The 27496-nt window shown below is 44.6% G+C and overlaps 1 protein-coding gene across 2 annotated transcripts in view; it reads left to right on the plus strand.

Moving 5' to 3' along the window:
* Positions 1 to 21950, plus strand: part of LOC126878093 (zinc finger protein basonuclin-2-like) — a 264566-nt gene extending 242616 nt beyond the window's left edge. Inside the window, exons 5-6 of one of the 2 annotated variants that reach the window (XM_050640543.1) lie at positions 15943 to 18667; positions 18790 to 19097. In XM_050640543.1, the coding sequence (XP_050496500.1) occupies positions 15943 to 18667; positions 18790 to 18962 (2898 nt within the window). In that variant the 3' untranslated portion in view covers positions 18963 to 19097. Of the gene's footprint in view, positions 1 to 15942 lie in introns of both variants that reach the window. The other variant, XM_050640542.1, reaches the window with a different exon arrangement.
* Positions 21951 to 27496: the final 5546 nt, after the last annotated feature.

Genomic DNA, 27496 nt, shown 5'->3' on the forward strand with positions numbered 1-27496 from the left:
ACGGATCGACGTGAGTTTGGCGACGGACCGCGAGTCTTTTTGTCCGAATGGTCGATCAACGTTATTGGGAAATTGTTAGGCAGGATTGTGGAATCTTCTACACGGAAATTCTGACTTTTGTTAACTTTCCTTGCAATTTTAGGATATGTGAATGGAGTCGAATAGACAGTACAATACAAAGACTTTGAGAGGCTGTAATTGGATGAGAGTTAGAGAATGATGGGATTGATCAAGGATGAATCAAGTTAGTCGATGAATCGAATTAATCAATGAATCGAATTGATCAATGAATCGAATTGATCAACGAATCAATTTATCTGTATCAAAATTTTTGGTGTTAGGTTTAGGTTGTGAAGGAATTTTTGATATTTCTGTGGTTGAACAATAGTTGAATAATAACAGACGCGCGAGATTTCCTCGGATTAACTGTCGATCAACGGTTGCGAAGACAATCCTTCTGAACCTGACTCGCTTCGGCGTTTCAGCATTTGCGTAGGCATCGTTCTTTTCGCTGTCACGTGCTCTTGAACGGCTTCGCGATGATCGCGATTACATTGACTAACCTTGCATTGTGAGTCTAACTGCGCTTTGCTCTTTACGAGCCTTCGATTCGATTTACGTCCCGAGCCAATGGAACTTCGTCCGACATGCCAGTCCGGAACGACGCTACGAAATACTTCACCTTTGACATTTTTAGCGACGTCCTTCTTCCGAGTTGTACAACAAGCCCAAAATTTCCCGAATGATCAACATTATATAAACTCATCAACGCTCCGTGTCATATCCAGTCGTACTCTACTCTAAAGTCTTTCGCGCAACGTTCAAACTCCAAAGAAGTTTACTTTTATAGCGAATTTCAAACAGAGATCACAGGCACAGAAATTTGTACGTACACAATTCTCGAAATTCGCGTAAACAGAAAGGAAAAGAATAAAGGAAATAAAGAAAAATACACACACGCGCGCACGTAGGTTGGTCGATTCGTAGGATCGAAAGTGGCAAAGATAAGTAGACGCGAGGCGGAGAGCGGAAACCGGCAAAGATGGTAGCCCGGAGCCGATCGACCTGTCATTACTCCACCTCGATGGGAGCATGATCCAAAACCGTAAATTACAGAGCATTCCGGAGTGGAGAAGACGATGCACAGACTCGAACACGGCTCGATCGAGGGATCGAGCGACAGAGGGTGAAATAAGAAAAGAAAGAGTTAAAGAAGGAGGTGGGGGAGGCGGTACGACGCGATGTCGGATGAAAGGGGAGACGAGAAGAAGAGGATCGACGGCCCGGGTCGATCGCTCGAGCGGAAACGCGAAACCGGGCGCGCGATCGGCTCCGAGGAAATTAAAACTCGGACCTGGCGTTTACGTCTGTACTACCGATCCGTCGTGTTTGACACGAAGCACGAAGAAAAGGACAGGACGAAAGAAAGGGATAAGGAAAAGCAGGAGATCAAAATTCTTCGGACAATGATACTCGCGCGTTTCGTTGATGGTGGGTCGCTGCCCGAATTGTGAAAAATTGGCTAGTGACATGGATCTTGGTAAACGCGATGATAACGATAAATAGTTTCTTAGTTGTTTCGCGAGTCATTAGAAGGACAAGAATTCTTTCGTCGCAGTGAATAGCGTCGTTGTTCGTGGAACATGGTTGTTTAAGGAATTTAAGATAGTTTTGTTGCTTTGTCAAAAATAATATTTCATCGCATACGATATAGAATATAGAAATAAAATTAAATAGCCTAAAATTGCAACGTTTACGCGAAACTACAAATATCAAATCGAAGACGGAACGACCGAGAAGTCAAAAATAGCGAAAAGAACGGCACCATCGAATCGACCATTCTTTCCCGAAGATTCTCCATTTTATTTCGCTGATTCTAACGAAGAACCGCGATGCATCGTACGCTTCGTTAGGCGACGATCGTATCAACTCGGTTAGCGGGAAGTTTGCGTTAAAAAAAGCCGCGTTAATAGACGAGGCAGATTTCTTGGTCCGGTCGAATTAAAACGTAACGCGTGACGCTCCTAGCCGGAACGAACGTCCGTGGCTCGCAATCGCTGAAATGCAAACGCTTGTCAGCGGTATCGCGTTTTTGACGTTAATCATATTCGCGATCGAGTTATACAATACCTGTTTGTAACGAGCTGTAACTGTTAAATAACGAGCGCAGCCGTTCGTTCGTTGTTTTCGATTATCTCTGTGTTTCATTTGAATTCATTTTTGAGAACTAAGATTAAGGATTTGAAAACTATTCTATTTGCGTTCTTAAATTCTTTCGTTCTAAAGCTGATTCTTTAATGAACTAAATGGATCGAATATGAAATCTGAAATATTATTTAGGGTAGGATGAAAATTAGGATAAGAGATTTAGGGTCCTTGAGGTGCACTGTGGGTGATTTGGGATTAAAGGCTCGTTCGTGTAGGTAATTGATGATTAAAGGTGCTGGATGGAAAGTGTCGTGTAAGCGAGCGAAAACTCTGGCGTTAAGGTATTGGATAATTATACCGTGCAGGTTTGATATATTACGTGACAAGTTTAATATGCGAATAATTATATAGTGCTGTGGAATGGAGGTGACAAAGAGTACGAAGTTTTATATTGTGACGCTAAGCGCTCGGTATACGGACATTTTAAAGAGTTATGAATATGAAAAAATTATAGGGGCACGGTATTTCTCACGTAAAACTATGGCAATAAATATACTCAAAGATCACAGATCGACCTCGATTGCTATAGAATTTTTATTCTTTTAATAATCCGTGTCCAAATATTCTATTTTAATGGAAGAAAATGTATACTTACCCGGAAATGTAATGCCAGTTCGTGCAATTTAATGATACTTAATGATCGATGAATTAGCGTCAAAATAGAAATGAAGGATCGACGAATAGAAAATTTATTATAACATGAACACCATTTGATTACATAATTAAAATATTTTCCACGTCGATCACCAAAAACCTAAAAACTGAGAAATATATTCTTTTAACGTCAGGACAGTACAAAAGATTGAAAACGCATTCTCGCAATTGAAATTGGATATTTTACCCTTCAAAAACAAAAAGACAATGTCCAAACGACCAAGACTCGAGAACTCTATCCACGAAGATCCAAAACTTGCACAAACACTCCGCAGGCACACGAAAACCGTGCATCCTTCGATCGAAGCAACTGGCCAAGCAAAGATCCAAGCGGCCACAATCCAAACAACCGAGAACCAAAGAAGATTCCACTCCAGGAAAGCCAAGAACTCGATCGCGCGACCGACACCCAAACACTCGACGATCTTAATTTAGCCGTAACCGCGAACCAACGGATACCTTCGCAAATACCTTCGACTTGTTCGAAACTTCTACTTTGTTCTTTCTACCAAAGACGAGTCGATATCCATCGAACATATCCAGGTGTCACGATATTCCATATCGTCGTTCGTAACTCGTACGCCTTTCGATCTTACCAAATAACAACTGAAAGAAACTGGCAAATAGAAAACGTTGCATTACGTAACAAGGTTTATACATTTTTCTGTTTCTCTTATTCAACCTATACAGACAGCTTCGAATGCTTTTCTTTTCAGGTGATTCTGCGATAATTTAAACAAATAGCAATCGGACGGCGGCGTTAAAATACGAAAAATTCAGTTTCTCAATTGAAATCTTTCTTCTTTCTAATCTCTTTCCCTACCATAAAATTCACACCCACTCGTCGTAGCGTCGTTCGTTCCAACATGCCCCGCTATATTTCGCGTGGAAATTAGCCACGTGTGTTTTTTCTTTTTTTTTTTTTTTTTTTTGTTACTAAATATTAGAGAAAATAGGATTTTTCGAGCCGTGCAGCCCGAGGTCATCGGGAATTACCATTCCTGCCGCGATAATGGTGGCGTTAAACGCATGGATCGGGTCGATCAAAGTCACATTGTTCATCGTTGGACGATGAATACTTCCACCAGCGATCATCGTTCGGACGAAGTACATAAAGAGTATCGTTGGAAAGTAGAAAACACGACGCTACGAGGAAAAGGAAAGAAGGGAGAAAAAGAAGAAAAGAGGGAAGAAAAAAAAAGAAAGAACTGGAAGAAGGATGAAATTCGCCGCGATATCGATCGTTAATGGCCGGTTCTCGATTCCGGGACCGTGGTCGCGGCGGAACAAAAGGACCAACGAGTATTAACGATCGAGGACCGCGAACTGGCCGATTCGGTGGCCGATCCCGCGGCTCGATAACGTTCCACGGGCCTTTTTTCTTAATGTACTAATGCGTAATGCCAGTGTTTAATGCCGTCTGCGCCGCGTAATCACGGTGCTCTCCTGCGGCTGTAACTGATTGAAACCGCCGCGTCCTCGTGCTCTTGTTCAGGCAAAAAGGGCGCCGCGAAATTGCCCTGAACCAAGGGATAAACGGACTGGACGCGATACCGCTTCGAGATTCCGCGTTCGTTTCCTTCCTTTTCGTCCGCGGTGTCATCATCCTTTTCCCTTTTCAAACGACCACCGATTGGTAACTTCCTTTCTGGCCGATATGGATTCCACTTGCTGCTCTCATGAGACTTTCCATTATCTACGTTATTCTCTAATGACGAATAATTTTTACTCGAGATATGCTCGTATGTTTACCAAGTTTAAGAACTGAGAATATGCAATCCATTCTACAGAGAACGTGTTAAGTAGTCGTGGTTTTTTTTTTTCACGCGACTTTAATACGTTCGAACGTTGCACGCAATAATGTGTAACAGTTTAAGTAACAGAAGCTTTTAGCACAAATGTATGTTGTAAGAAAACATCGGTCGATCGCGAATCAATCTTTATTAAATTTTTGCACAACCTTCATAATATATCGAAGTACTTTTATCGCGCGCGCAAACAAAAATCAACGTCAGGAATTATTCCACGGAGACGTAAGGCTATCCAGGCACTAGCGACAAACCTTTGATAGTTATATGTTATAATAGTTATACATATTAGAAGAAGAAGAGGAAATTGTAGTTTTGATTGATGCGAGCCAGAGCATAACGTCATATACAACTACTGAAAAAAGTGAATCAAGATTGCACGAATACTTTCGTTACACTGTATTATTTTTCCTTCGGTAACTTTCGGAAAAGGATTACTCCACACGATAAAGTTGCTACCACGGTTCGTCAAAAATTGTATAATTGCGTGACACGCGTAAGAAACTGATCATCGTACAAGAGACGTGGTTCGTCGACAAAGTATTTAAATTTCGAAAGGAACACGCCAATCACGATAATGGAAATCTCGCGAAACAACTAGCAGCTGAAAAAAAGCTGCAATACCAAAGTGACCGACTCGTGGAAATCACGCGTAATTATCGAAACTGCGAAACACGGCATAAAAACGCTTCGAGTTCGTATTTTCGATCTCGATTATCCCCGAAGAAAGCACGCGAGACTATTTCTTCGTCCCCGAGCATCGAAATCACCCGTGTAACACCTCGAACAGAGACCAATTCGCTTACTTGCTTACGTAACAAATCAACGTATCCCATCGCTCGTTCTTACACGCGTGTAAAGACGAGTACCGCCGATGTGAAGAAAGAAAACAACGAAAAAAAAAAAAAAAGAAAAAAATTCCAAAGAAGCGAAAAAGGCAGAAACCTCCTCGGGCGGAAGGAGAAACGCAGTAACCGGCCGAAACGGAGACAGAGAAGAACGGTTTTGACTGGTGGGAGGGACAAGGGGAAAGAGAGACTGCAGGTAGCTGCAATCCAATTTAAAGGCGGATATCCACGCGAGATCTTCACGATTTCTACACACGAATAAGACAGCGGGCACCGGCCGTGAAATCATATGCGGTGTCCAGTCACGGATGGCATTGCCGTCGATCGGTGTTGTCTCTCCTTTCGTAGGGAAACGCGAACTGGCGGCTCCACTCGTTCGCAATCGCGCCGATAGATGGCGACAGCGACCGGGAACGCCAACAGCGAGCGAGCGAGTCGTTTGGCGGCGATTTGGCCGGGACTCGAGGAGTCGCGTTAGTTCCGCCGGGGCGCGTGCCCGCGCTACGCTGGTTTAAAAAAAAAAAAAAAAAAAAAAATGATAGAGATCATACGTCAGTTTTGGATTTGCGATAGGAGTATATTTTATTATTTGGCACGTGGTGAGGAACATCTTAGGATCGATAGGACGTTGAATTGGAAATATAATTTTCAAAATATAGCCCGACGTTGAATATCTGTTTTATTCTATTATTATAATTTTGTTTTATTAGTGTTGGAAATCTTGCTTAATAACTGTATTAAAGGTTAGAAGTTAAGGCAACAGGATGAGACTCGTTAACTAACACAAAGGAAACATAGCTGAATTTATAATATCCGTTCTTTATTTTATGCGTTCACAGCCCATCATCGAGTTTCCACATAGATATCAGAAGCTTCGCTGCCAATTAACAGCGATCCAGAAACGCTAGTCCCGTAAAAACAAAGAAACCTCCTACGTGTGCATAGAAGCCACGCGATATTTAAACTCGGCGTACCGAGCAACCCGCTGTTGACCAGTCCTGACACCATTAAAAGAGGATAAGAAGCAGAAGAAGAGTAGAAGGAGATGAGAACAGATAGTGAAAAGAGATACACACGATAACTCTATCAATGACGCAAGGGATCCTTTTGGAGAAAAAAGAATTTATTTTTGAGCTTCGCGGAACCCGAAACGGATACCGAACAGACATAATACGTGGATGAAAAATAAGTGGAAACGGAGAAGTCCGTGTGCCACGCAGATTTTCCTAAGAGCCAAGAGGTCGCAAATAATGAGGAAAGTAACTGGCTATGCTCGTAAAAGTTGATTGGACGGGGCGAATGAAAATAATCGCTGGGTAATAAAAATCGCGCCGAACGATCGTTGAAATATTGTAAAAAAAAAAAAAAAAAAAGAAAGAGAAAGAAAGGAAGAAAAAAAGATCGTTTCGTGCGAGAGAACCGCGATGGAAAGCCCCGCAGTCGCGTCGATAACGATCGAACAATTTCACTAACGCGACCAGAGTGTAACCACGACCGGTAATTGCCAGGGACTTAATTAAAGGACTAATTGGGTGCCGATGGAAGGACGACGGTAAACGCCCAACGAATTAAGAACGTCCGACGATGCTGCGTTCTTGCTTAATTATGCAGGCCGTGTATCAATCTTCCACCTCCAGTCTCGATCTCGCCGCGTTCAGGCCGGGAAAGTCGAGCCTCGTTGACGGAATACCGCGCGTTAATTATTATTTCGTGTCACACGGTTAGTTTTCTACGTGTGACTTTTCTTTTGGGTCTTCTCTTTGACGGGTTGATTTTCGGTACAGAGCGACATGATGTTTTTTTCCCCCTGTTTCGTTTCTTTTTGGTTGTTATTTCGTGTGATTCATTGGTGGCCAGATTGAAGATTATGCGCGGGAACGTGTGAGGAATGGTATTAAATTGTAGATTTATACGAGATGAATGCGCGCTTTCTTTTTCTTGTTTTTCGAACAAGCAATGGCGCTCCGAACGAGCTAATTGTGCTCGGTCCATTCGTTACGACGCTATTAAAACCGCCATCAGCAGATCGTTATGTCACATTATTAGTTTATTTTCAGAGTTTCTATGAAATCAGATTGCGCCATTATTTCGATAATTAACGCTCTTAACGAACTCCTTTATGTTCTAATAGAAAAAAAAATAAAATAAAATAAACACTCGACCCTGGAAATTTCATGGAAATTCTTTTCCTCTATCAAGATACATTTGTTAATTAAATAGAAATAAAATTATCAGCGCTGTTGTCTCTGTGTTTTTGGATCAGAGCGTATCAGATACGTTCAAGTGTCACGCCAAACGTGTTTCGTGTCTAAAGCACGTTTTACGCTCTCTACTACGCTCTCGAGGTCGATTAAAATATTACGTAATCTTAAGTATAACGGTACGAATTACTTGATTCAAAGCTGAGTACTTTAAATGTGTAATTATACAGCACTTAGGAGACAATCGATTTAATCCGTCGAACGATTGGCAAGAAAATCATCGAGTTTCTTCTAAGCAGAATAAGCGAAAACTGTTCAATAGTAGATATTGATTACTTCCACGACAAGTAAACGCGCTGTTCAACGAGAAAAACCTAGAACATGTTGCGCAACGAGGAGTAAAAATTCAAAATTAGAAATTAGAAACATTCCGTCAAATGCGATAGATGCATGTCAGATTCCTGCGTCGTAAACAGCGGACCATCGCCGCTCCAAGCGAAATCAATCGTAGCGAATTTTTTGCTCGCGCTTCTTGTTCTTTCGATCGATCAATTTACCCATGCAAACTAATCAAAATAATCGAAAGCCGTGCAAAAAGCCAAGCCAGCGATAAACCGTTGCGAGCGTTTTCCTAGAGGCAATTCGAGCGGAGGATTTTCGCGAAGCGCAACGAGTCACGCGCCTCGCGCTCCGTTTCCGTGAATAATGGCGATTGTGCGACCGATTTCATTAGCCTGGGTGATTTTTCCGTGAGAAGACGGCCAGAGGAGACCCCGTAGCACGCGGTCGTGCCCGCTGCAAGCGGGTTAAACGCGATTCACATCGTTCCGATTCTCACCGCGAGCCGTATGATTTATTTTTTTGTTTAAATTACGTGCCTTCCTAGTCAGGCGTTTCCTTTCCTTTGTTTACGTCGCGTAAATCTTGCGGATCGCCGAGCATGATCGACGACACGAGGGGAAACTGAAGGGTGGGGATGAGTTTGCACAAGCTGATTCGAAGGAAAACAAGGAAAAGAAAAGGAAAGGAAAGGAAAGATTCATGCGTGGCGTCGACAGAGGCGAACCTTTTATCGTCAGGATGATCGCGAAATAGAACATTATGAAAATTTAATTGGAAATGTTCCGTGAAAACAGAAGCCGCCGCAGGTTTCGAAGGGAAGAATTGTTATATGCAAATAATTAGATGAATTTATGGTCGATGCGTAACCGGGGTACCGCTTCTTTTTCTTTTCCTTTTTCGTGGGAAATCTTTGGCCACTTCGGTGTATTTAGCGTCGTATTCTGCTGCAGGTTAAATGCTTTGTATTCGAATGGTTCTGTAATCGTGTATTGTTGGTGCACCTGTTGTACTATTAAATAGATGAATCTACTTGATTTCATTCAGATTTCTAAACTAGGATTATTTAAATATATTGGCGACTTTCAACGAACGGTAAACCTATCAATCGACAAACGAACGGCTTAATTTATTAAATAAATTTGTTTTATTTTAATACCGCGGTCTTCCGTAGGATTATGCAACAACTTCTTATAAATAGCGCATCTTTTATTACGCCTCTTGTGATTTATGAAAAAAAGATAAAAGCTTGCGCGTAAAACGATACAAGAAACAGTCAATTTATATAAGTTCTTCCTGGTGATATTTCGAAATTGCGTTTCTTCGCTATCTCGGTGACAAGAATATGTCCAGGAAGAGAAGCTTAGATTCGCGATGGCCACAATGTAAAATACGCAAGAAATAACCGCACCCGGGGCGATTTAAGATACAGTAAATGACGCATGAACGCGCTCGCTGACAGTGACGCTGCCAGCTTGATGGTAATTTCGTCTCCTCTCTATATACATATATACCTACATTTTTCATCCATCTTTAAACGCCATTGGCATTAACGTGACTTCTGAAATCAACGGAACTAGTAAATTTGATAAGACAAAAAATTCGCTTATAATTTAACTTTTTTGCCACTTTGCCGTAGAATCTAATATCGCTGCTACGATGGTTGCTTTCGGTGTTTTTACACGGTGCAAAGAATCCTAATCAAGAGTAGAATATGTAATTAGTCAGTACTTTAGCAACGTCTTTGTTCCGCTGTACGTAACACGATGTATATCGCGTATATATACACGTAACTATCGCTGTTAATTCTGGCGTGCGTATTTACGATCGGTTTAATCAATCGAAATACACTCGTCCGACCAAGATCTGTCGTTACTCGCTTTGCGCAATTAGAAATTTTCAAAGAAATTTCAATATACGATGAATAGATGTGACAATTGGAACGATAAAAGTTCACATTCGGACGAGTAAATTCGATTAACAGAAGCTCGTTTATTCACACTAGCTAACACTTTGTCCCTATAAATAGAATTGTACGGTACACGTAGAAAAGAACCGTCTATTTAGCTTCGCTGAAACTCCGTGCCACCTGACAATTATCCTCGCCTTTCGATTCCCGTTCTATCGAAACCGTGTCACCTGAGTATTCTGCGCGAGCAAAAAAACCACAACATTCCATCTGAAAATAACCCACTGTTCCAAATTGATACCATCGTCGGACCGTGCGTCACCTTTCTGAAACCTAGTTCAACAATGCCTCTGTCCAAACGAGCGACCGACGCAACGGTTCAACGTCCTCCTGGTCTATTATCATTATCATTATCCCATCAGCGGTCGTGGAAATTAATAAAATCCCCCGGACGTAGGGATAAGCAGCGCGACGTTCGAGTTCATCGGCCAATTTAAAGGACATTAGATGTCCCAAAAAGCGGCGAACCGCTCGACAGAAGAGGCAAGAAACGGCTGATCGCCCGGAGGAGGCTGGCCTCGCGCAAAAAGAGACATTCTAGCGTGCGGAAAGATATTACCGATTATATGGTATCAACGGTTTAGCGATTGCTCTCACGTACGCGTGATTTCGCTAATTCGACTGTTACCGCCGCCCCTCCGGCCCCGTGTCCGCTGCCTCTTCGATCATTACCAACCTCTGCCTCCGAGCTGTTCAATTTGCTGTCCCCTGAATCCACTCCAGTCCGTTTCGTTTCTTCTGTCTGGCCATGGCTCTCCTTTCTTTCGTATTTCCATCTTTTTTCTCCTCTCGTCCACTCTCAAGCGGTAGATTTGTTGCGATTCGAGTAACTCGTTGTATTTTAACCGTTTCGAGGCTCGTTCGATGTGGAAACGGTGGAACGTGCGGTTAGTAAAGTGTTGGCTGAGTGGTTTGTCGCGAGGTTGAAGGGTTGCGCCAGTCGTTCGTCGTACTAACTTTAGCATAACTCGTCGCACGGTGTAATTTGTGCGCGCATAACGTATTAGATAGGTATAGCAAACTTGTTACGCGATATATCACAGCTGAAACTGGGCAAACGAGAAACCATCAGCCTCGAAAAGAATCGTCAATGAACGAATTAAGCATCGAGCCAAAATTCGCTTCATCCTATTGGAGATTAATCAAATCACAATGAAAACCTTCTACGTTGAACGTTTTAAGAATTATCATCGACGAGCTACAACGGTTCGCAAGACGATAAAAACCTCTTGTTCCCTGGAAGTCTCCACTTTCACCTTCGAACAGTCGTGTTCAGAAAAACAACGACTCATTCTCCGCCTCGTACTCTCGCCTGTTTCCGGATAATCACCTTCCAAAACTCGCGTCTTTCAGCCGGTTCGCGACTTTCCCACACGGATTTTCCTCGTTTAGTCCGATAGTCTTCGTTTCTTTCGTGGCAAATCGCTCGTCCTGGGCGAAGTCGTGATGGTTCGCACGTGTGCGTGACCAGCGGAGGTCCGCCGGGTGAAAAGCAGTTCCGCGAAACGACTAAACGCTCGTCGTTACGTGAAAGGAACGCCTAAACGGTTGTGTCTAAGAACGCGGCCGGTACCGTGGGACTCGGATTTAATTCCGCACGCGAGCTGATAGGAATCCTCTTGGTTATAGGGTGGTTACACGCTGCAGAATTGCGGTTTTTCGATGAAGTGGAATTTTTAGGGTGGTTGACAGGGTAACAGCGATGGTGATAACGTCACGCGTTAAATTGCAGGAATAGAGATTGGTAGTTGATAATTTTGCAAACATCACGTAGAATTTTTAAGATTTCAAGATTTCTTTCGATTCTTTTTATACTACGAGCTACACGATACTCATTGGTACACGTATGGAGAAAATCGTGTTATATTTTAATATACGTAAAAGGAGCGGCGAGATCTCAGCGATGAGTAAAAATACTGCGAAACTAGGAAAATCGCACTTCAACGTAACGATATCTTGAATTAACAATAACCTATAACAAATATAAAAACCAGCAGATTGCCAGGTTCACGAGTATCGCGCCTACGTGTCACCCGTGATTACCATAATTTTCACAGCCAGTCTCCTAGATCCCATAACTGTAACCTGCTCCTTCTCTCGTCAATTCATTACCAGAGGTCGGCACCGATTGGTCGTGTCGCAATTAGAACGTCGACCGGGAATAATAGAGGCGTTGAACGGTCGACGCGTTCATAACGTAACGTCGAACGCAGCTTCCGTCCAATGAAGTATATTTAGCGGTAGCCGGTGTAAAAATCGCGCAACGTCGACGAACGTCGACGTTTTCGCACACCGACTAATATTTACCGATTTTTTGGGAAATTTTTCGTCGTTACGTTTCGTTTTAATGCGTCTGTAGTTTTTGCGCTCGAAAAACGTCTTTTTTCGCCCATTTTTTCTTTCACCGCTTCTTTTTTACCAGACTCGGTGGAATCTGAAACTGGAAATTTATTACTCGCCGTCGCGTCGCGGCACAAGTTACAGGACGTTTTTTCTACGGGTCGCTTAATGAAAAGTTAATCTTTGTTCTACAGGCTGGTAACGAAGCGACGCGGAACGTTTTGCACCAGAGTGCCACGGAATTAGAGACTTTTTGGTGCTCGTTTTCTTGTTCCCACAATTGATTAACGATCTTTTAAAGAAACACTTGACGGGATCGTGTTAAAATTCTTTCGTCTTAAAATTCAGTTTTCTGCGAGGTCAGTGTCCTTCTTCTCGTGTCCTGGACGTGTCCCGTAATTCTCCATTCGTAATTTGTTGGTGCGCCCCGTTACATGCCCACGATGAATGATTGTCATTCGAGTTTCTCTGTTAGCAAACTCCACGTGTTAAAACGGACAAAGAGATTTAGATCTTTTTAATTGGATATCGAGAGAGCTTTAGAAAATTACGTAGTAATCGTTACGATTATTTGGAACGTAACGCGTGGAAACATCGAACGCTCATTCTACGTACGAGTCGCGATCCCAATGATTCTCGAACGTGACAAAGAGAAAATGGCGGTTGTCTCGTATTACAAAGTCGCGTTGTATTCGGGAAAGCCTTGCGCGATTCGCGTCGCCTCGCGTCAGCGAGCTCGGTGCGAAAAATAACGCGGCGTTCGCCTCGAATTTCGAGTGGCGTCGCTGAAACGAGGGTTTGCGACGCGGCGCTGCGTCGTTTCGCGGCCGCGTGTGCGTGCTTGAAGAAATATACAGCGGGACGCGAAAAGCGTCGCGCCGCGGTGCCGTCCTGCGTTACGTCGAGCCCGTCGGTATGCGTAAATATACAAGTTCGACGCCGACAGGGACGCTCTATATATTCGCATTGGCCACCCTGATTTTAGAAGGAGCCGTGACTACCTTCCGGTGTCGATACGTGACGTTCCGGCTACGCGAGACCCTCCAAACTGGATCACAATAACAAAAAAATTATACGAAAATGCCATCAAATTGAAAGAAATTCTCTGCTATCTTTTTCCTAGCTTTCTTCACGGGAATGTAAATTTCTCCCGATCAGATCATGGATATTGGAATTCTCCATTTTTATAGAATTTTTAATATATTGAAAAACAGCTTCGACTATTAATTATCTCGGTAATTGAAAAGTCTGGTGACGAAGCATGAACTGGTGTTTCTCGTTCGATCTTGGATCGATCTAATGTTGGTGCAAGAACGATCGGTTAATCGATCGTTGAGAAGTGATCGTGACTTTTGTCGGAATTCCATGGAAGAACAGGTGTATCGAAATCAAGAACACGAAAGAGAAACCGGCGACCTTAGCTGCGGATTTTGCGAGTCGATTCTGGAAGCACGTCGCTGGCTGACAATGAACGGCAACGAGGAAGTGGAAAAATACTAAACGACGGAAATTGCTACTTTCTTCTTTGGGATGTGTGCGTACGTGGATTTGTTTTCTAAATCGAGAAGAAACGATTTCTTCTCGTTGAATTAAAGATGTCTTTACGGTTGTCGAGACGCTAACGAGGAAAATAATATATCGTTGTTGATTGAAGATTCGGATGCGTATTGGAATGGGAGATGCCTGAAGAACTTTACCGTACGAAACTATTTTCTTTTGCATTTACTATTAGAAAGCTCGTAATCTTGTATTTCGTTTCTATCATTTTTCTTTCTCTTACTAGGTACATAGTTGTTGGCTGTAAAACGCTCTTCGAACAGGGTTCTTCCTCCGACTGTGTTTTTCACGCGTAAAAAGAATGTGTAGAACTCATTAGATGGCCACATTGGCCACACTAACGAATCAATTAGCAGAATTTTGTCTTCTTCCTACGCTCTCCATCCACCACTTCTTCGTTTTTGAAATGTACGAGAAATTCAGATAACCGAAGTCTGTCCGATAATTACGTTCTACCTGCAATGCTACTTTCCAAATTTGCGATTCGTATAATACTAGTAATACTACGATTATATACAGTTATTTCTCCTTTCCAGTATGTCAACAAATCAGGAAAGAAAATTTTCTAGCACGAAATTTACAATTAAATGGAGCACCACTTTTTAATTGAAAATTTCAGTTTTCAATAACAGTTTAATCTTCGATGTCGGTCTCACTCCCTCGCGGCGTTAACAACGTTTGTTATCGTTAACGAACAGGATTGCCTTGTCGATAATTTCAGATTCTTGTTAATCACGATCGATGAATCGTACGCAACGTGGACGTTTCGCCGCGACAACTCACCTAGAACTAATTGCGTTAAAGAGAATAAATTAGTTCGATTATTCGTCGATCCGTTCTTATTAATCGTCCTGTGCACATGGTCATTACGTAAGCGGCCTTCCACGCTACACGAATAAAGGAAGCGTTTTTGTCCGGACAAGGAATTATCATAAAGCTGCTTTTTATCTCGTAATTAGGGACGCGAAGAGAAGGATTTGCCTCCTTTTATTTAATTTTTTTTTTTTTTTTGTCAAGTCATGGTAAAGCAGCGTAACACAATAATATAATCAGGAGAAATTGATCATAAGTCGAGGATAAACAAGAAGTAACAAGTTAGTATCGAAACGGCTCGGCAACGGATTGGTTAACGTTCGATTATAGGTATAGAAATCGCTAGCAATACGGACCAAGTCTATTAATACGATTGCAATTCTAATTCCTGCAACGCTTCATTGACAGACGACCGTGACACACAAGTGTTTTTGCGGATTTCACGCTTTTTCTCGACGCTTGACGTCACAGTTGACAGTTTAGTTTGAATTTATAATCGCGCTCCGGAATTTCCGGAGTTTGAAACTTATCTACGAACGATCGGTAAGCGTAAAAAACTGAGAATTGTTAAATATTGCGAAGCACGTGTGATACACTGAGAGAGCAAGTGGCTATTACAGGACTAAAATATTTATATCTTAAAATAAATAAACATTTATAAATACCATAATTCTTCTACGGTGTGTTACGAAAGAATCCGCAAGAACTTTCGCGGACGTGCACTTGGTACTATTTGTCTGTAAACACGATATTGACCGTAAAACGCGGAATTACAAGAGGAAGCGAAACGACTTCCGCCACTTTGCGTGCGGCACGTAGCTAATCTCTAATACGTTATACGGCGTTTACAGTTTGAGGACTATTCCGGGATAATTGTCACGCGTTCCTAGAAGATGTAATTTTCTTCTGACATCCTTACGTTGAACTCGATCTTAATTGCAGGTTCGTGAAACCGCACTTCTATGTATTTTGCCATCAAAGTACTACGATTAATCCTTCTGATCGGTGGCGATTCATAGATTTATAAGGATGTTGAAATGTAAATGATAAACGAAGAGATATCCATGAAACGTAAGGGAAACGCGATATGTTAGTTCCAGCTGGCTTTGGATTAAATTATTTAATTTGTATTCCATGTTGCTTCGTATCTTAATTCAGATTAGAGCAACCTAAAAATAACGAAAGATGAATTTGTTGTTTTGCAGGATTCGCAGAACGGCCCGGTGCTGGACCGATGGAGCATCTGCTCTCCTGAAGAGGAGCCGCTGGTACTACAGCAGTTCCTCAGATTCGCCGAGACGCGTCCATTCGTGCAGCAGTTGCTGCTGGCCGCCGGGACGCCGGGGACGGATGCTATGTCACCAAGCAGACGACCTTCGCCGCCGACGATGCCACTAGCACATTTACCACCACCTCTACACCTACTCCACTGCGGTCTCCCGCCTCCAGGCTCGAGGTTGCCACCTCCTCTGCCACCACCGCCGCCGCCACCCTCCGTCTCGCATCCGTCGATGTCGCCCACGGCCCAAAAACACTACTCATCTTCGTCCGGTGGAAACTCCGCAGCGGGGGTGACGAGTAACGCGAATTCACCCCCGAGAAGTCTAGATTCCCATCTAACGGTATCACCGCTCAACCGACTGCAGAGCATGCAGCCATTCGACTTTCGGAAGCTAGGAACCTTAGGACTGCCAGCGTTCCCACCTCTCCCACCACCACCGTCGGCCGAGCAGCTGTTGCAAAATAGAAAATCCATGAGAAATCCACAGAGCCCGCACAGTCCGCCCCACCATTCGAGCAGCAACCAGCTCCAGAGGCCTCACATGCCGCCCGTAGCGCCTGTCTCTTCTTCCGCGCTTAATTTCGGACATCCGCTCTCGGTGGCGGTGTCTTCTGGTGCTCTTCCACCCAGTTTCCCTACTCATTTTCCACCACCGCCAATGGGCAAGTCGTCAGGCTCGGTGACAGGCATGACGGCGCCCGCGGACGTGCACAGCGGAGGCGAGAAGAGCAGCGAGTTTGGTTCGGAGGAAGACGAAGAGGACGACGAGAATTCGGACAGCGCGTTGAACCTCAGCAGGCGCGACTCCATGTCTAAGCACGTTACCGAGCAGCGACACCCTCCTCCACTACCTCTCCAAGCTGCTCCTTTAGGCAGGCCACCCGGAATCCCCGGAAGAAAGCCCCACTCGCCAGGCAAACGGCCGGGCAGCCAATGGGGCGCGTCCGCCAATATCCCTCCGAACCTCGGTACTCCATTCATCAATCCTACCACCGGGAAGAAAAGAGTGCAGTGTAACGTCTGTCTGAAGACCTTCTGCGACAAAGGCGCGCTCAAGATCCACTTCAGCGCGGTACATCTACGCGAGATGCACCAGTGCACCGTGAAGGGATGCAGCATGATGTTCAGCTCGAGGCGATCGCGCAACAGACACAGCGCCAATCCAAATCCAAAACTGCATTCGCCTCATCTGCGACGGAAGATCTCGCCGCACGATGGCCGCTCATCCATGGCGCACGCGCTCGTTTTACCACCCCAAGTGGGTCTACCTGTTCCAGCTACCGGTCTCAACCATCTTCCCTTCGGTTCCTTTCCGTTGCTGACTCCACCTCCCGATCTTCGATCGCCAGCTTCGCTGTGCGGCCTCGACTTCAAACACCTGGACTTACAGTCTCAGAGTCAAGGTAGACCGGGCTACGACGAGGCTCTACAGCAGAGGATGAGCGCGAACGCGGGTATTTCGACGACCACCGCGCTGACTACCGCGGGCGTGGCGATGACGACCGCTGCAGAGACGCCCAACACCACCGCTGCAGCTAGAGGATCTTTCTCTAGCAACAGCGTGGTCGACACGGTGTCACCCTCCACTCAAGCCTCTACTGCGGCAGTAGAAGGGGAAGAAGAGGAAGACGACGACGACGGAGGTATCGTAGTTGTGGCGGAAGACGACGCGAGCAACCTGCCCTCTAGGCTGCCTCTGCGTCCCGGAGAGGACGACGATGAGCAGCCAGCCGACTTTAGTTTGGCAAAGAGACCGAAATTGTACTTCGGCGATCCGACTGAGGAGGATCTCGCGAGCAACGCGGACAGCAACGAGGACAACGACTCGATGGGCACGATCGATCAACAGAGCTACTCCGTGAGCCAGAACTCGATGAACTCGACGTCCTTGCACAGCAGAGGCGTGCGAAAGAGGAAGTCTCAGCATCCTACTCGATGCGCCGTTCTAACCGAGGTTCACTCTTCGTCCACAGACGGAGATTCGTCCAACGACGAGGAACGAGTACAAAGACGTTGTCTGTCGGAGGGTGCAGGAATGTCGGCGATAAACGACTTCCAGAGCCAACCGGAGGATATGTCCATGTCCAGATTGGAAGCAGAGGAGCGGAAAATCTCTCCGAGTTCTCCAAAGAATCTGAGCTTCAACGACCACGAGTCGAGCTCCCGTTCGCCCGAAACGTGCAACGCAAGGGATGGAACGCGGACGAACGGTGGCGGTGGTAAACGCGATACGGCGTCGTCGCAGGAGAACGTGGAAGATCTATCTCAGGACGAGCCGCGGGATCTGAGCTCGAGAGCGAGCAGCGTGAAATCGCCGAAGAGGCAAATCAGTCCAGAGCCAAAGACGTGCCACGAGCCGGCGGAAACTCGTGCTACAGAAGCCGGCTCAATTTCCGTGGCTTCGATCGGCCAGAAAGATCCGAATTCCTCCGAGTTGGCCGACCGACGGAAGAGCGAGAGCGAGGAGGCAACTAAGGAAGACGAAACAACGACGAGAGTGTCGTTGAAAAAGGAGAAGGAGCCAGAGGAGAAGGCGAAGGAAGAAGAGAACCAGGAGGAAGGTGATGATGAGGAGGATGAGCCGATGGAGGAGGTCGAGGAGGATGATGATGATGAGGAGGTGAACGCGGCGCTGCGTAATCAAGAAGGTGAGCGTCCCGATGATCCCTCCCGTGCCCCGAGCTCGGTCGACAGCCGTCCGACGACAGCCGACGACCTCTCCCACGACTCCTCGACCAACACTTTGCGTCAACTCGAGTCCTTGTCGCAGGGTCGCGCGATGCAGTACACCGGGATGCAGCAGGCGGCTTCGAGGTCTGGCCGCGGCTCTACCAGCCCCGTCAGCCTCACGACGCACCAGGAGACCACCATGGACAATTCCTCACGTGGCTCTCGTTCATCCAGCGCCTCACCCTCCACAGCGGCCATGGATACGGACAATAGCCTTATCACCTATGCCCGTTACGAGAACGGTGGCTTTGTCAGCACCCAGGAGGTTCCCTTGGACCGGGAGAATCCGCGCCGATGTACGGCCTGTGGCAAGGTGTTCCAAAACCATTTTGGGGTCAAGACGCACTATCAGAACGTCCATCTAAAGCTGATGCATCGCTGCAGCGTGGACGGTTGCAACGCAGCCTTCCCCTCCAAGAGGTCACGCGACAGGCATTCGGCTAACTTGAACCTCCATCGAAAACTCCTGTCCACGTCGTCGAGTCCGCCTATGTCGTCCAGCTTGCCACCAAGCTTATCACCCAGAGTAGACGATACCCAGATGAATCCGTTGTTGCACAACGAGTTCCTCGCGAGATTATACACGGACGCGGGCATCGGTGCTCTCGGAGCTTATCCTCTCACACCTGGACTACCGTCTGCCGTTGATCTGGCAGCCAGAATACCGCCCCCGCATCCTCTTTTACTGCCACCTCACTTGGGAGCTACCTTCTCCGGCCTGTCCTCGTTCGCCTCTCACCTGGCTGGTCTGAACGGGCTTACTCACCAGCATCTCAACCACTTGACCAGGATGTCGCAGGACCAGGGGAACAGGCATCCTCCTGGATCAGGTTCGCCAATGTCCTCGCCGGGTTCCGAGGACCGAAAGGAAGAAGCCAGATGCACGATCCCTGGCTGCGATCGGGTGTTTGGCTCCAGAGCGGTCAGGGACGCCCACTCGAAAGACCCACAGGCTCATCGCGACTTATCGGTTCTGTCGACCAGCGGCTCGTGACCGATCTCCTTCCGCGGACGCGACTATTATCCCTTACTGTGATGCCAAAACTGCGATCGTCGATGATCTCGATCGGAACAGGTCAGCGGAAGACTTGGCTCGCGACTTTGACCGAGTATATCCAGTCGTTCGACGAAAACGTGCAATATCGTGGATCCGATACCTTCTAAAGAACCGGAATCTTGCCACCCACGCGGCTTCGATAATTCTGTCGTAGTCGGTCTCGAGCACAAAGCCGATCTCGTCGCGGTTCGATGGTTGCCGGACACGTTCAGCGAAAGTACTTAAGAAGCAGGACCCAGGTGATTCGAATCGACCGTTTCATTCAAGAATCTTGCCAGCGACAGTGACGTCATCCTCTGGGGCAACCTGGGATGGTAACTGACGCGTTCCAATCCCGGTTCTCGAGTTAGTTTTCGTGCAAACGCAAGGTGCTCCAATCTAGTCAATTCGGAAACCCTCGGCCACGCCGCTGGAATCGGAAAAATCGTCCACCTCGCCTATGTAGCCGCGCTTGATCGGACAGAATCGTTCTTCGAGGTCGACGAACGAAAAGTCGGAATACACGAAAGTCTCCGAACGATCGAAATTCGTAAGTCTACGAATCGAGAGCCTAGCGTGGGAGGTACGTCCGGTCCCGTGAAGATTCCTGTTCCAATTCGCGTGTCACGGAGCATCAAACGAAAAAGAGAAAGCTGGTCGACTGAGGAGAGATGTTCAGCGAATCGAGCTAGTTCCTCTGCTCGCTTCTTTCCCTGATGATCGAAGGGGCGGTAGAAGGAGGAGACGAATGAAGGGAGTGTGGAGGTTAGATGAAAAATGGAGCGACAAATGGAAAGATCGAACGCGCCCTCGTTTCGGTCTTCCGGCTGATTTTATCATCGTTGTGATAAACGTAACGTTTAGTATAAATATGCCACTTATTTAATCAGTAATCAATTACTACTGCTGTATATATAAACATAGTACCTTTTTTCGATGTATCGCGTAATTAATCAATTAAGCTACTTCGATGCGACCGATGCTACACGAAGGAACGGAGATGATGACGATAGTTTTGTAAAGGAGAACCGATCCGGGCCGGGATATCGAACCGATCCAAGACGACGCGCTACGCGTTCACTGTCGGCTACGCTATAGATATTAAAGTGCCCAGAACTCTTAATCCTCTCATCGTTATTCGAATCTTTAAATACGAATCACAATGTTTTTTTACTGCCTTCGTCCGCGTATTGCGATTCACGTGTATAATTCCAAAAAATCAACGCATCAAGTACCCTAAATCATCTTCGATCCTAGATACCGACACAGTTCTAAACACAGCCCAGATTACTTCTTAACCCATTTGCATGCAAGCGCGGATTAATCCGCGCGCTGCGACTGTCTTCTATCACCAAGCGCGGATTATTACGCGCGCTGCGACTGTCTTTTTAAATTTCCATTTTAATCTAAATAATGTTTTTTTAAATAAATAATTTTTATTTTTTCCCTCTGTTATAAAGAATGTAAGATGCAACGTTTGCGAAGTAATATCATCTAGCTATCATTTTGAACATTAAATTTTTCATAAACTCCATGAAAAATTCGGATGTCATTTACTGCACCTACGAACGACCGCGCGCGGTGATAGGGCCAGTCCTCTGAAGTAGAGCATGATGCAAATGGGTTAAATACTATCCTTCGATGCTAAACGCTTTCAAACACTCCTAATCGGCAGTGAACGCACCGATACGCAAAACAACGAGTAAAGAATGATAAAAAGGAATAATCGAGTGTAGAGGTCCGAAGTGATCGTCGCGGCGAGCAAAACGGCGGGCAAACAGATCGATCGCTGAATCAAAGCTTACGTCGTCTCGCGCTAGATAAATGAGAATAGATAGATTTTATTTATTGTTTCCTAGGGATCCTATACGAGAACACACGCTGTACCAGCGGCCAGTAGCGGGCACTGCCGCGGAGATTTCCTTCCTACGTCATCGAACGATCGCCTGTCGTTCGATCGTAGTCGATCGTCGATCGATCGTATTGGAAATAATCGAACGAATTCGGGGAAACACGAGAAAAATACGAAAAAAAAAAAAAAACGTGGAGGAAATTTTGTACGACGTTCGAACGACGATCGACCGTCGTTTCTTTCTTTTTTCTTTCCGTTGTACATACATTGTATACCTTATTTTCGTAGTCTGTGCACGTGCGTGTGAGTAAAACGTCACGCGTCACAGCCAGAATCTGCGTGCGAATCGACGACAAGTGAAAGAAACAGGGAGGAGGGCCGGAAACAGGTTCTTTTTGTACGCGCCTGCGCCCAAACGATTTTTCATGTTTCTCGGCTGAGAATGGCGATGTGAAAGAGAATTGAGAAAAAGGAAAAGAATAAAAAGAAATGATGGCAGCTCGCGACATACGACGAACCCACTAACTAATTACTCGTAAGGGCGAACCAGAATTTACAATTGTAATTATGTATAAACGGAATGCTATGATGTATGATATTATAGATCGATTATAAAGAACACTCATCTTACGAAAATAAATACCAATCGAAATCATTCGTGTCTGCGTTCTACGTTACCCTGCCACACTGTTTTAAACGGTTTAATGGACGTGAGTCAATAAATAGGGGATCCGTTGAGGTTGATACGTTGCAGCGATTCGAACGTACTTAGGTGCACGAGTTTCATGGCACGCTACATACATAGATTTCGACGGACATTCTTTCCAACGATAAGTTTAATATTTGTAATTGGAAGTTTCGAATCCCACTGACGATAACTTTAATAAAGGACTAGAGTTCTTTTTTCCTTTGATATTAATCATTATATCTTATAACGATGAATTTTTCTACAGTAGAATATTTCGAATCGACGTTTAAGTATATCGTCGTCGATGAATTTCTATCGTCAATTATTTAGCCCAGATACATGCATCTCGTTGTTACTTGCAATTGTAACAAATTCGTATCCTTCACAAATCGAAGAAACAAATTTTGACCAACGGATAAAAGGAATTCAATTGATAAGGGAAATAATGACAAAAATTTCGTCCCGTTCTCACTGATAACGATTACACGGAGATCACATCCGTTGACAAAGTATCACACGCTCTATAAAAAAAGTCTCAATCGTTCACGCGTTCTCCGGTCGTTAAACTCGAAACCGTGTTCCCGCGTGGCTTCTCGCAGCGAACCACGCAAAGGCCGCGCAGAAAAACGAAAAACCACCGACCCCGCCTACGACCTCGAACACTCGACCTCGTTTTCTGCGAAAGAAATCCTCTTGAAACGAGGGACGCCGGCTCGTTTATCAGAGATCTCGCGGGCGTGCACGCGCACGCCTACCAATCCTCGTGCCGCGAACCAACGCGAACACCAACACGAACAACGAGACCGAATGAAACAAGTGAAGTACGTGCAAGGAAGAAGAACCGAAAAGGTGGAAGGTTGCTCGACCCTGGCGACCGACCTTTTCTTACGCCGATTCTCCCATTGTCAGCTCCAAACAGACGAAAAAGGTTCGCTGACATCGTTGCTCCATGGTAATTAGAAATGTCCCGGCGAGGGTACGACGTGGTAACGTTCGTAATGGCGATGGAAAGAGGGAGATGGTTAATTACGTGCAAGTGGACCAGAGGTGGACGAGATGCTTTCGTGCGTTGGCCCTCACGGAACTCACCGCCGGCCTTTAATCGGCCAGACAGATTAGATTAGCACCTTCGATTCCCTGAGACCCTTAACGTACGACCTGGCCGCTTAATAACGGGTACACGCGAAATCGAATCCTTGGAGAAAGAAAGGACTCGCGAAGATGAGACGTGATTAGAAACGGGGTTGTTTCGAGAGGGAGGGAACCTCGATCTGCTACGTTTAGTTTAGCTGGCAAGATGAGAAGATGCCGCAGATTCTCTGCTTCCTCTTAAATTACGATCGTTTAATAAATATTATTGTTGGCTCTAATCTCAACGATTCAAATTCCAACGTGTCGAATACCAGACAGTAGAGTTACCTACATCTTTCCCCTTTTGATCACGAACGTTACGTCTATTTCACTATCTGATCGTTGAATGGCGTCAGTATTTAATTCTCATTGTAGAATCAGTAAAATAGACGGTCTGAGACTTTTGTATCGACAATGTGTATATGCAATATCCGAATTTCTATCATCTACCTATACCAATTTACAAATTAACAAAGTCCCATTCCTAACCTATCGAATGCCAGTCACGTGGACGATCTTTCCCTACGAAAGGACGCGAAATTCGATATAGAAGTTAGTAAAGCCAGCCTAGTGCTCGTAAAAACAAAAGACTCGCCACGAAGGCCCGAGATAAATGGATTTGCTGCGGCTTAGAAGCCGCGAGCCCGGCGCCGAGAACGCGTACTCGGATAGAATTTTACTACCGCTTCTCCGAGACGCGCACGACAGGTGTAGCGTGGGAGCAAGAGGGTTGCCAAAGGGGATGGAGATGTGGAACGGCAGGGAGAAGGGATTGGACGAGTGGAGAAAAAGGAGAAAATCGGCGAAAGAACGAGAAGGCGGTCTCCGGTGCACGTTGGCTCGCCCATCGATCCCCGCGCACCCCCTGTCGCCTCCACCCCCGCCCAGTGATTTCCATACGCCCCAGCGCGCGCCGGAAGCAACGATGGATCTTCTCTATTTTACGTTTTTTTCTTTAGAGGCGAGAGTATCCGATAGAAAAAGTTCCATCTTTCGATCGCGAGGTAAATGCGTTTTACGTTTATTTGCAGTTGGAGTGAAGAGTTTTGTTAATTGTACAGGACGATTCAAAATTAGACGATCGAAACGTGTGGACGCGCATTGATTTATAACGAACGTTATTTCGATTTTGCAGGATCGTGATATATTTAACAGGCATAGTTTCCTGATTCATCTGCAGTTTTTGTTAGCCCGAACCGATCATCCATCAGTCGTATTCACAGTTTCAGAGACAAATGTGCTCGCCGTTATTCATTTTTAATGGCACGCGCAGGCTCTGCTTACGATCAAGAAATTTCTCACTCGAATGGTTAACGGGTAACAGTTATTACGGGGACCCCTTAATGTTCGAGTAATTAAAATTGCAATTGGTTAAGGATACCATTATTACTGTCGAGAATCTGGAGATCCAACACAATAATTACCTTGACGAATATTATTTACATTAACGATACCACACTAAAATATTAGCTTCTATTCCTATAAACGAACGAATTAATCCGCGTTTGCACGATAAGACATTTTTATCTTAACGTGCATCTATAACATTTTGTAACGATTCGTAAATTGCAAACGAGCTTAATCCTTACAAAAATACGATAGAAAGAAACAATCAGAGGAGAATATAAGGCGCAATTTTTTCATGATACCTTCGCTAGCTCTTTTTCTAACAAAATTAATACACTCCACGAACGTTATCATCTTCCGTTTATTATTTTCATAAAACATTTCGTGTATATTCAAATCGTCTACATAATCGTCTGTTTTACGTACAAAACAAATTACACGGTCAGCGGATAACAAAAATCGACGAATTCAAAATACAATTTTCGACTTTCAAATAAATTTATCACAGCGTATACCCTACTTCTGATAATTTCGACAATTACCCCAGTCGAATTCCAGACAACGAATTTCACTCGTTTAAGAAGCGGTTTAAAAAATCGACGGGCGTTCGTCAAAAACCGCGAGATCCTTCGACGAGGAAAAAGGAACGAAGAGAAAAAGCTTGGAAACGCGAGATTCGCAGTGACAAGCGTACAGCTCTGTGCAAGGGATCGTTTACCAAATTCAGCCTGGAAGAAACGACGGCTCCTCGTTCGGGGGATAATAAATTACCAGCTTTTGAGGTGCGCGCTTTCGCGAAAATTACCCTTCAATTATAACCCCATCGTCGATCCACGATAACGACAAAGTCATAACGAGTATCTGAGTTCCACGCAATGAGAACGTGTCCGTCGAAGCCTGTCGCATTTTATTAAATACTCGTTTCTATCCAACAACCGTGTCAATGCACCTGCGAGCCGAAGATCGCTATCGTCAAAGGTAAATTAGACGCGACGAGATGTAGTTTTGGCCGTAATTAGATCAGAGGAATTTGTAATAACGTCTTTTGAGTAGCTACTATTCTCTTCTTTCTCTGTTGATCTAGCATCAAAGTGTCCAGCAAAATATTTACCAAGCGAGTAAATACAAAGTAGGAAAATATTTTAATAATATGAAAATAGATAGGAAGACGATCGGAGTATTTGGACATTTTATAAATCATGGGGTAAAGTTAAGTAGATAATACCCTCTTAAGGAGAATTATTTTATTCTAGATAATAAACAAACATTGTTTCGCGTTTTCTTCCCTCTTAACGTTTTATTTATTAAGACATAAACACTCGATGATAGACTATACTGTGGAAATAACCGAGTGTAGTGTACGCTTGCATGGCATTCTTTTGTTACTTCAATCGTTTTCACCAGAAGGTACCATTTGGCATGAAAGTGATCGAGGAACGATACTTATTAATAGCGGTTATGAGTCGTTGCATTTCAGAGTAACTGTACGTGATAGCTGTAATAATTGGGAATTATCGGTACGCCGTACGAAATAGAAAAAACTCGAAATTCACGCATTTCACAATTTCGAGATATCCGGTAGAACGTTGATTATATGTACATCGAAGAAATTTATTATTATTCTTTGGAAAGGGGATGAGGAATGGACGATGGCGTACAAATTACCATAGTTGTTCAATTATTTGAAAAAAAGAAACGCTTCCAGATTTCGAACGAAAGAATGACGATAACGTATGCGAATAAACGCAACGACCGATAGCTGTGTTCGTTGCTATTACGCGTGGTGAAATAATTGCTTCCTGCGGTAATTTCCATTTAATCGTGAAAGTTGATTAAAATTAACCGAAATCAGTTAAATAATCGAGCCACCAAACTCGTTTGCGAAAACTTTTCGAGATGTTTACGATCGAGAGGTCGTTCAATATGTCGCTGGAAATGTGGATAATCAAGGTTCATAATACTTACGTATTATTGGAAGAACAAGATCGGACCACCTACGACGGAATAATTTCGTTTCGTCGAAGCTTTTTCCCAAGTTCACCTTCTGCCTTCTGTTTCACTTTATCGCATATTTATGCGTGTAATTACATTTCGTAGTTTCAATTGCAGTGATCAAGGCAGCTATAAAATTTGTAACGTTGTAAAGTATACATGGATTTCACGATAGTTAAATTTGCGCTATCGATTTAAAATTTGCTTAGGTACACAACTTCTACTTTTAGATTCTTAAACGCATCGTTGGCGTTTATTGCTCGTAAGTTCGTACAATTGAGTATAATTTTGTAAGCAGGTACTCCGTGACCTTCTGCTTTTCCATTACGAAGGTCTACCTTCCTTCGACATAGTAATACATCATAAACACATAGGAAAACTGATAGGTTGACACGCATAAAAAATGACCGTTTTTTGTGTCAACTTTAAATTAGGTGAACACTTATCGCGTCGATCTCGATTCCGACAACACACAGGTGGTGTAATTACGCTATCTACGTGATTAAATATGTATACAGATACATATGTACGTAAATGTCAGTCGCAAACACAGTTACATTATAAACGCATCAGGATACCTTCCTGATACATCACGCGTCTTCCCTAAATCCCTAAATGCTTTCACCTTGTAAACTACAGACAACAGCCCCACCATCTAACCCGCAGAAACTCTATCCTGGAGAAAATGGACGACGATGGGT

The sequence above is a fragment of the Bombus huntii genome, chromosome 2 (genome assembly GCF_024542735.1).
Source record: "Bombus huntii isolate Logan2020A chromosome 2, iyBomHunt1.1, whole genome shotgun sequence".
Taxonomy (NCBI): domain Eukaryota; kingdom Metazoa; phylum Arthropoda; class Insecta; order Hymenoptera; family Apidae; genus Bombus; species Bombus huntii.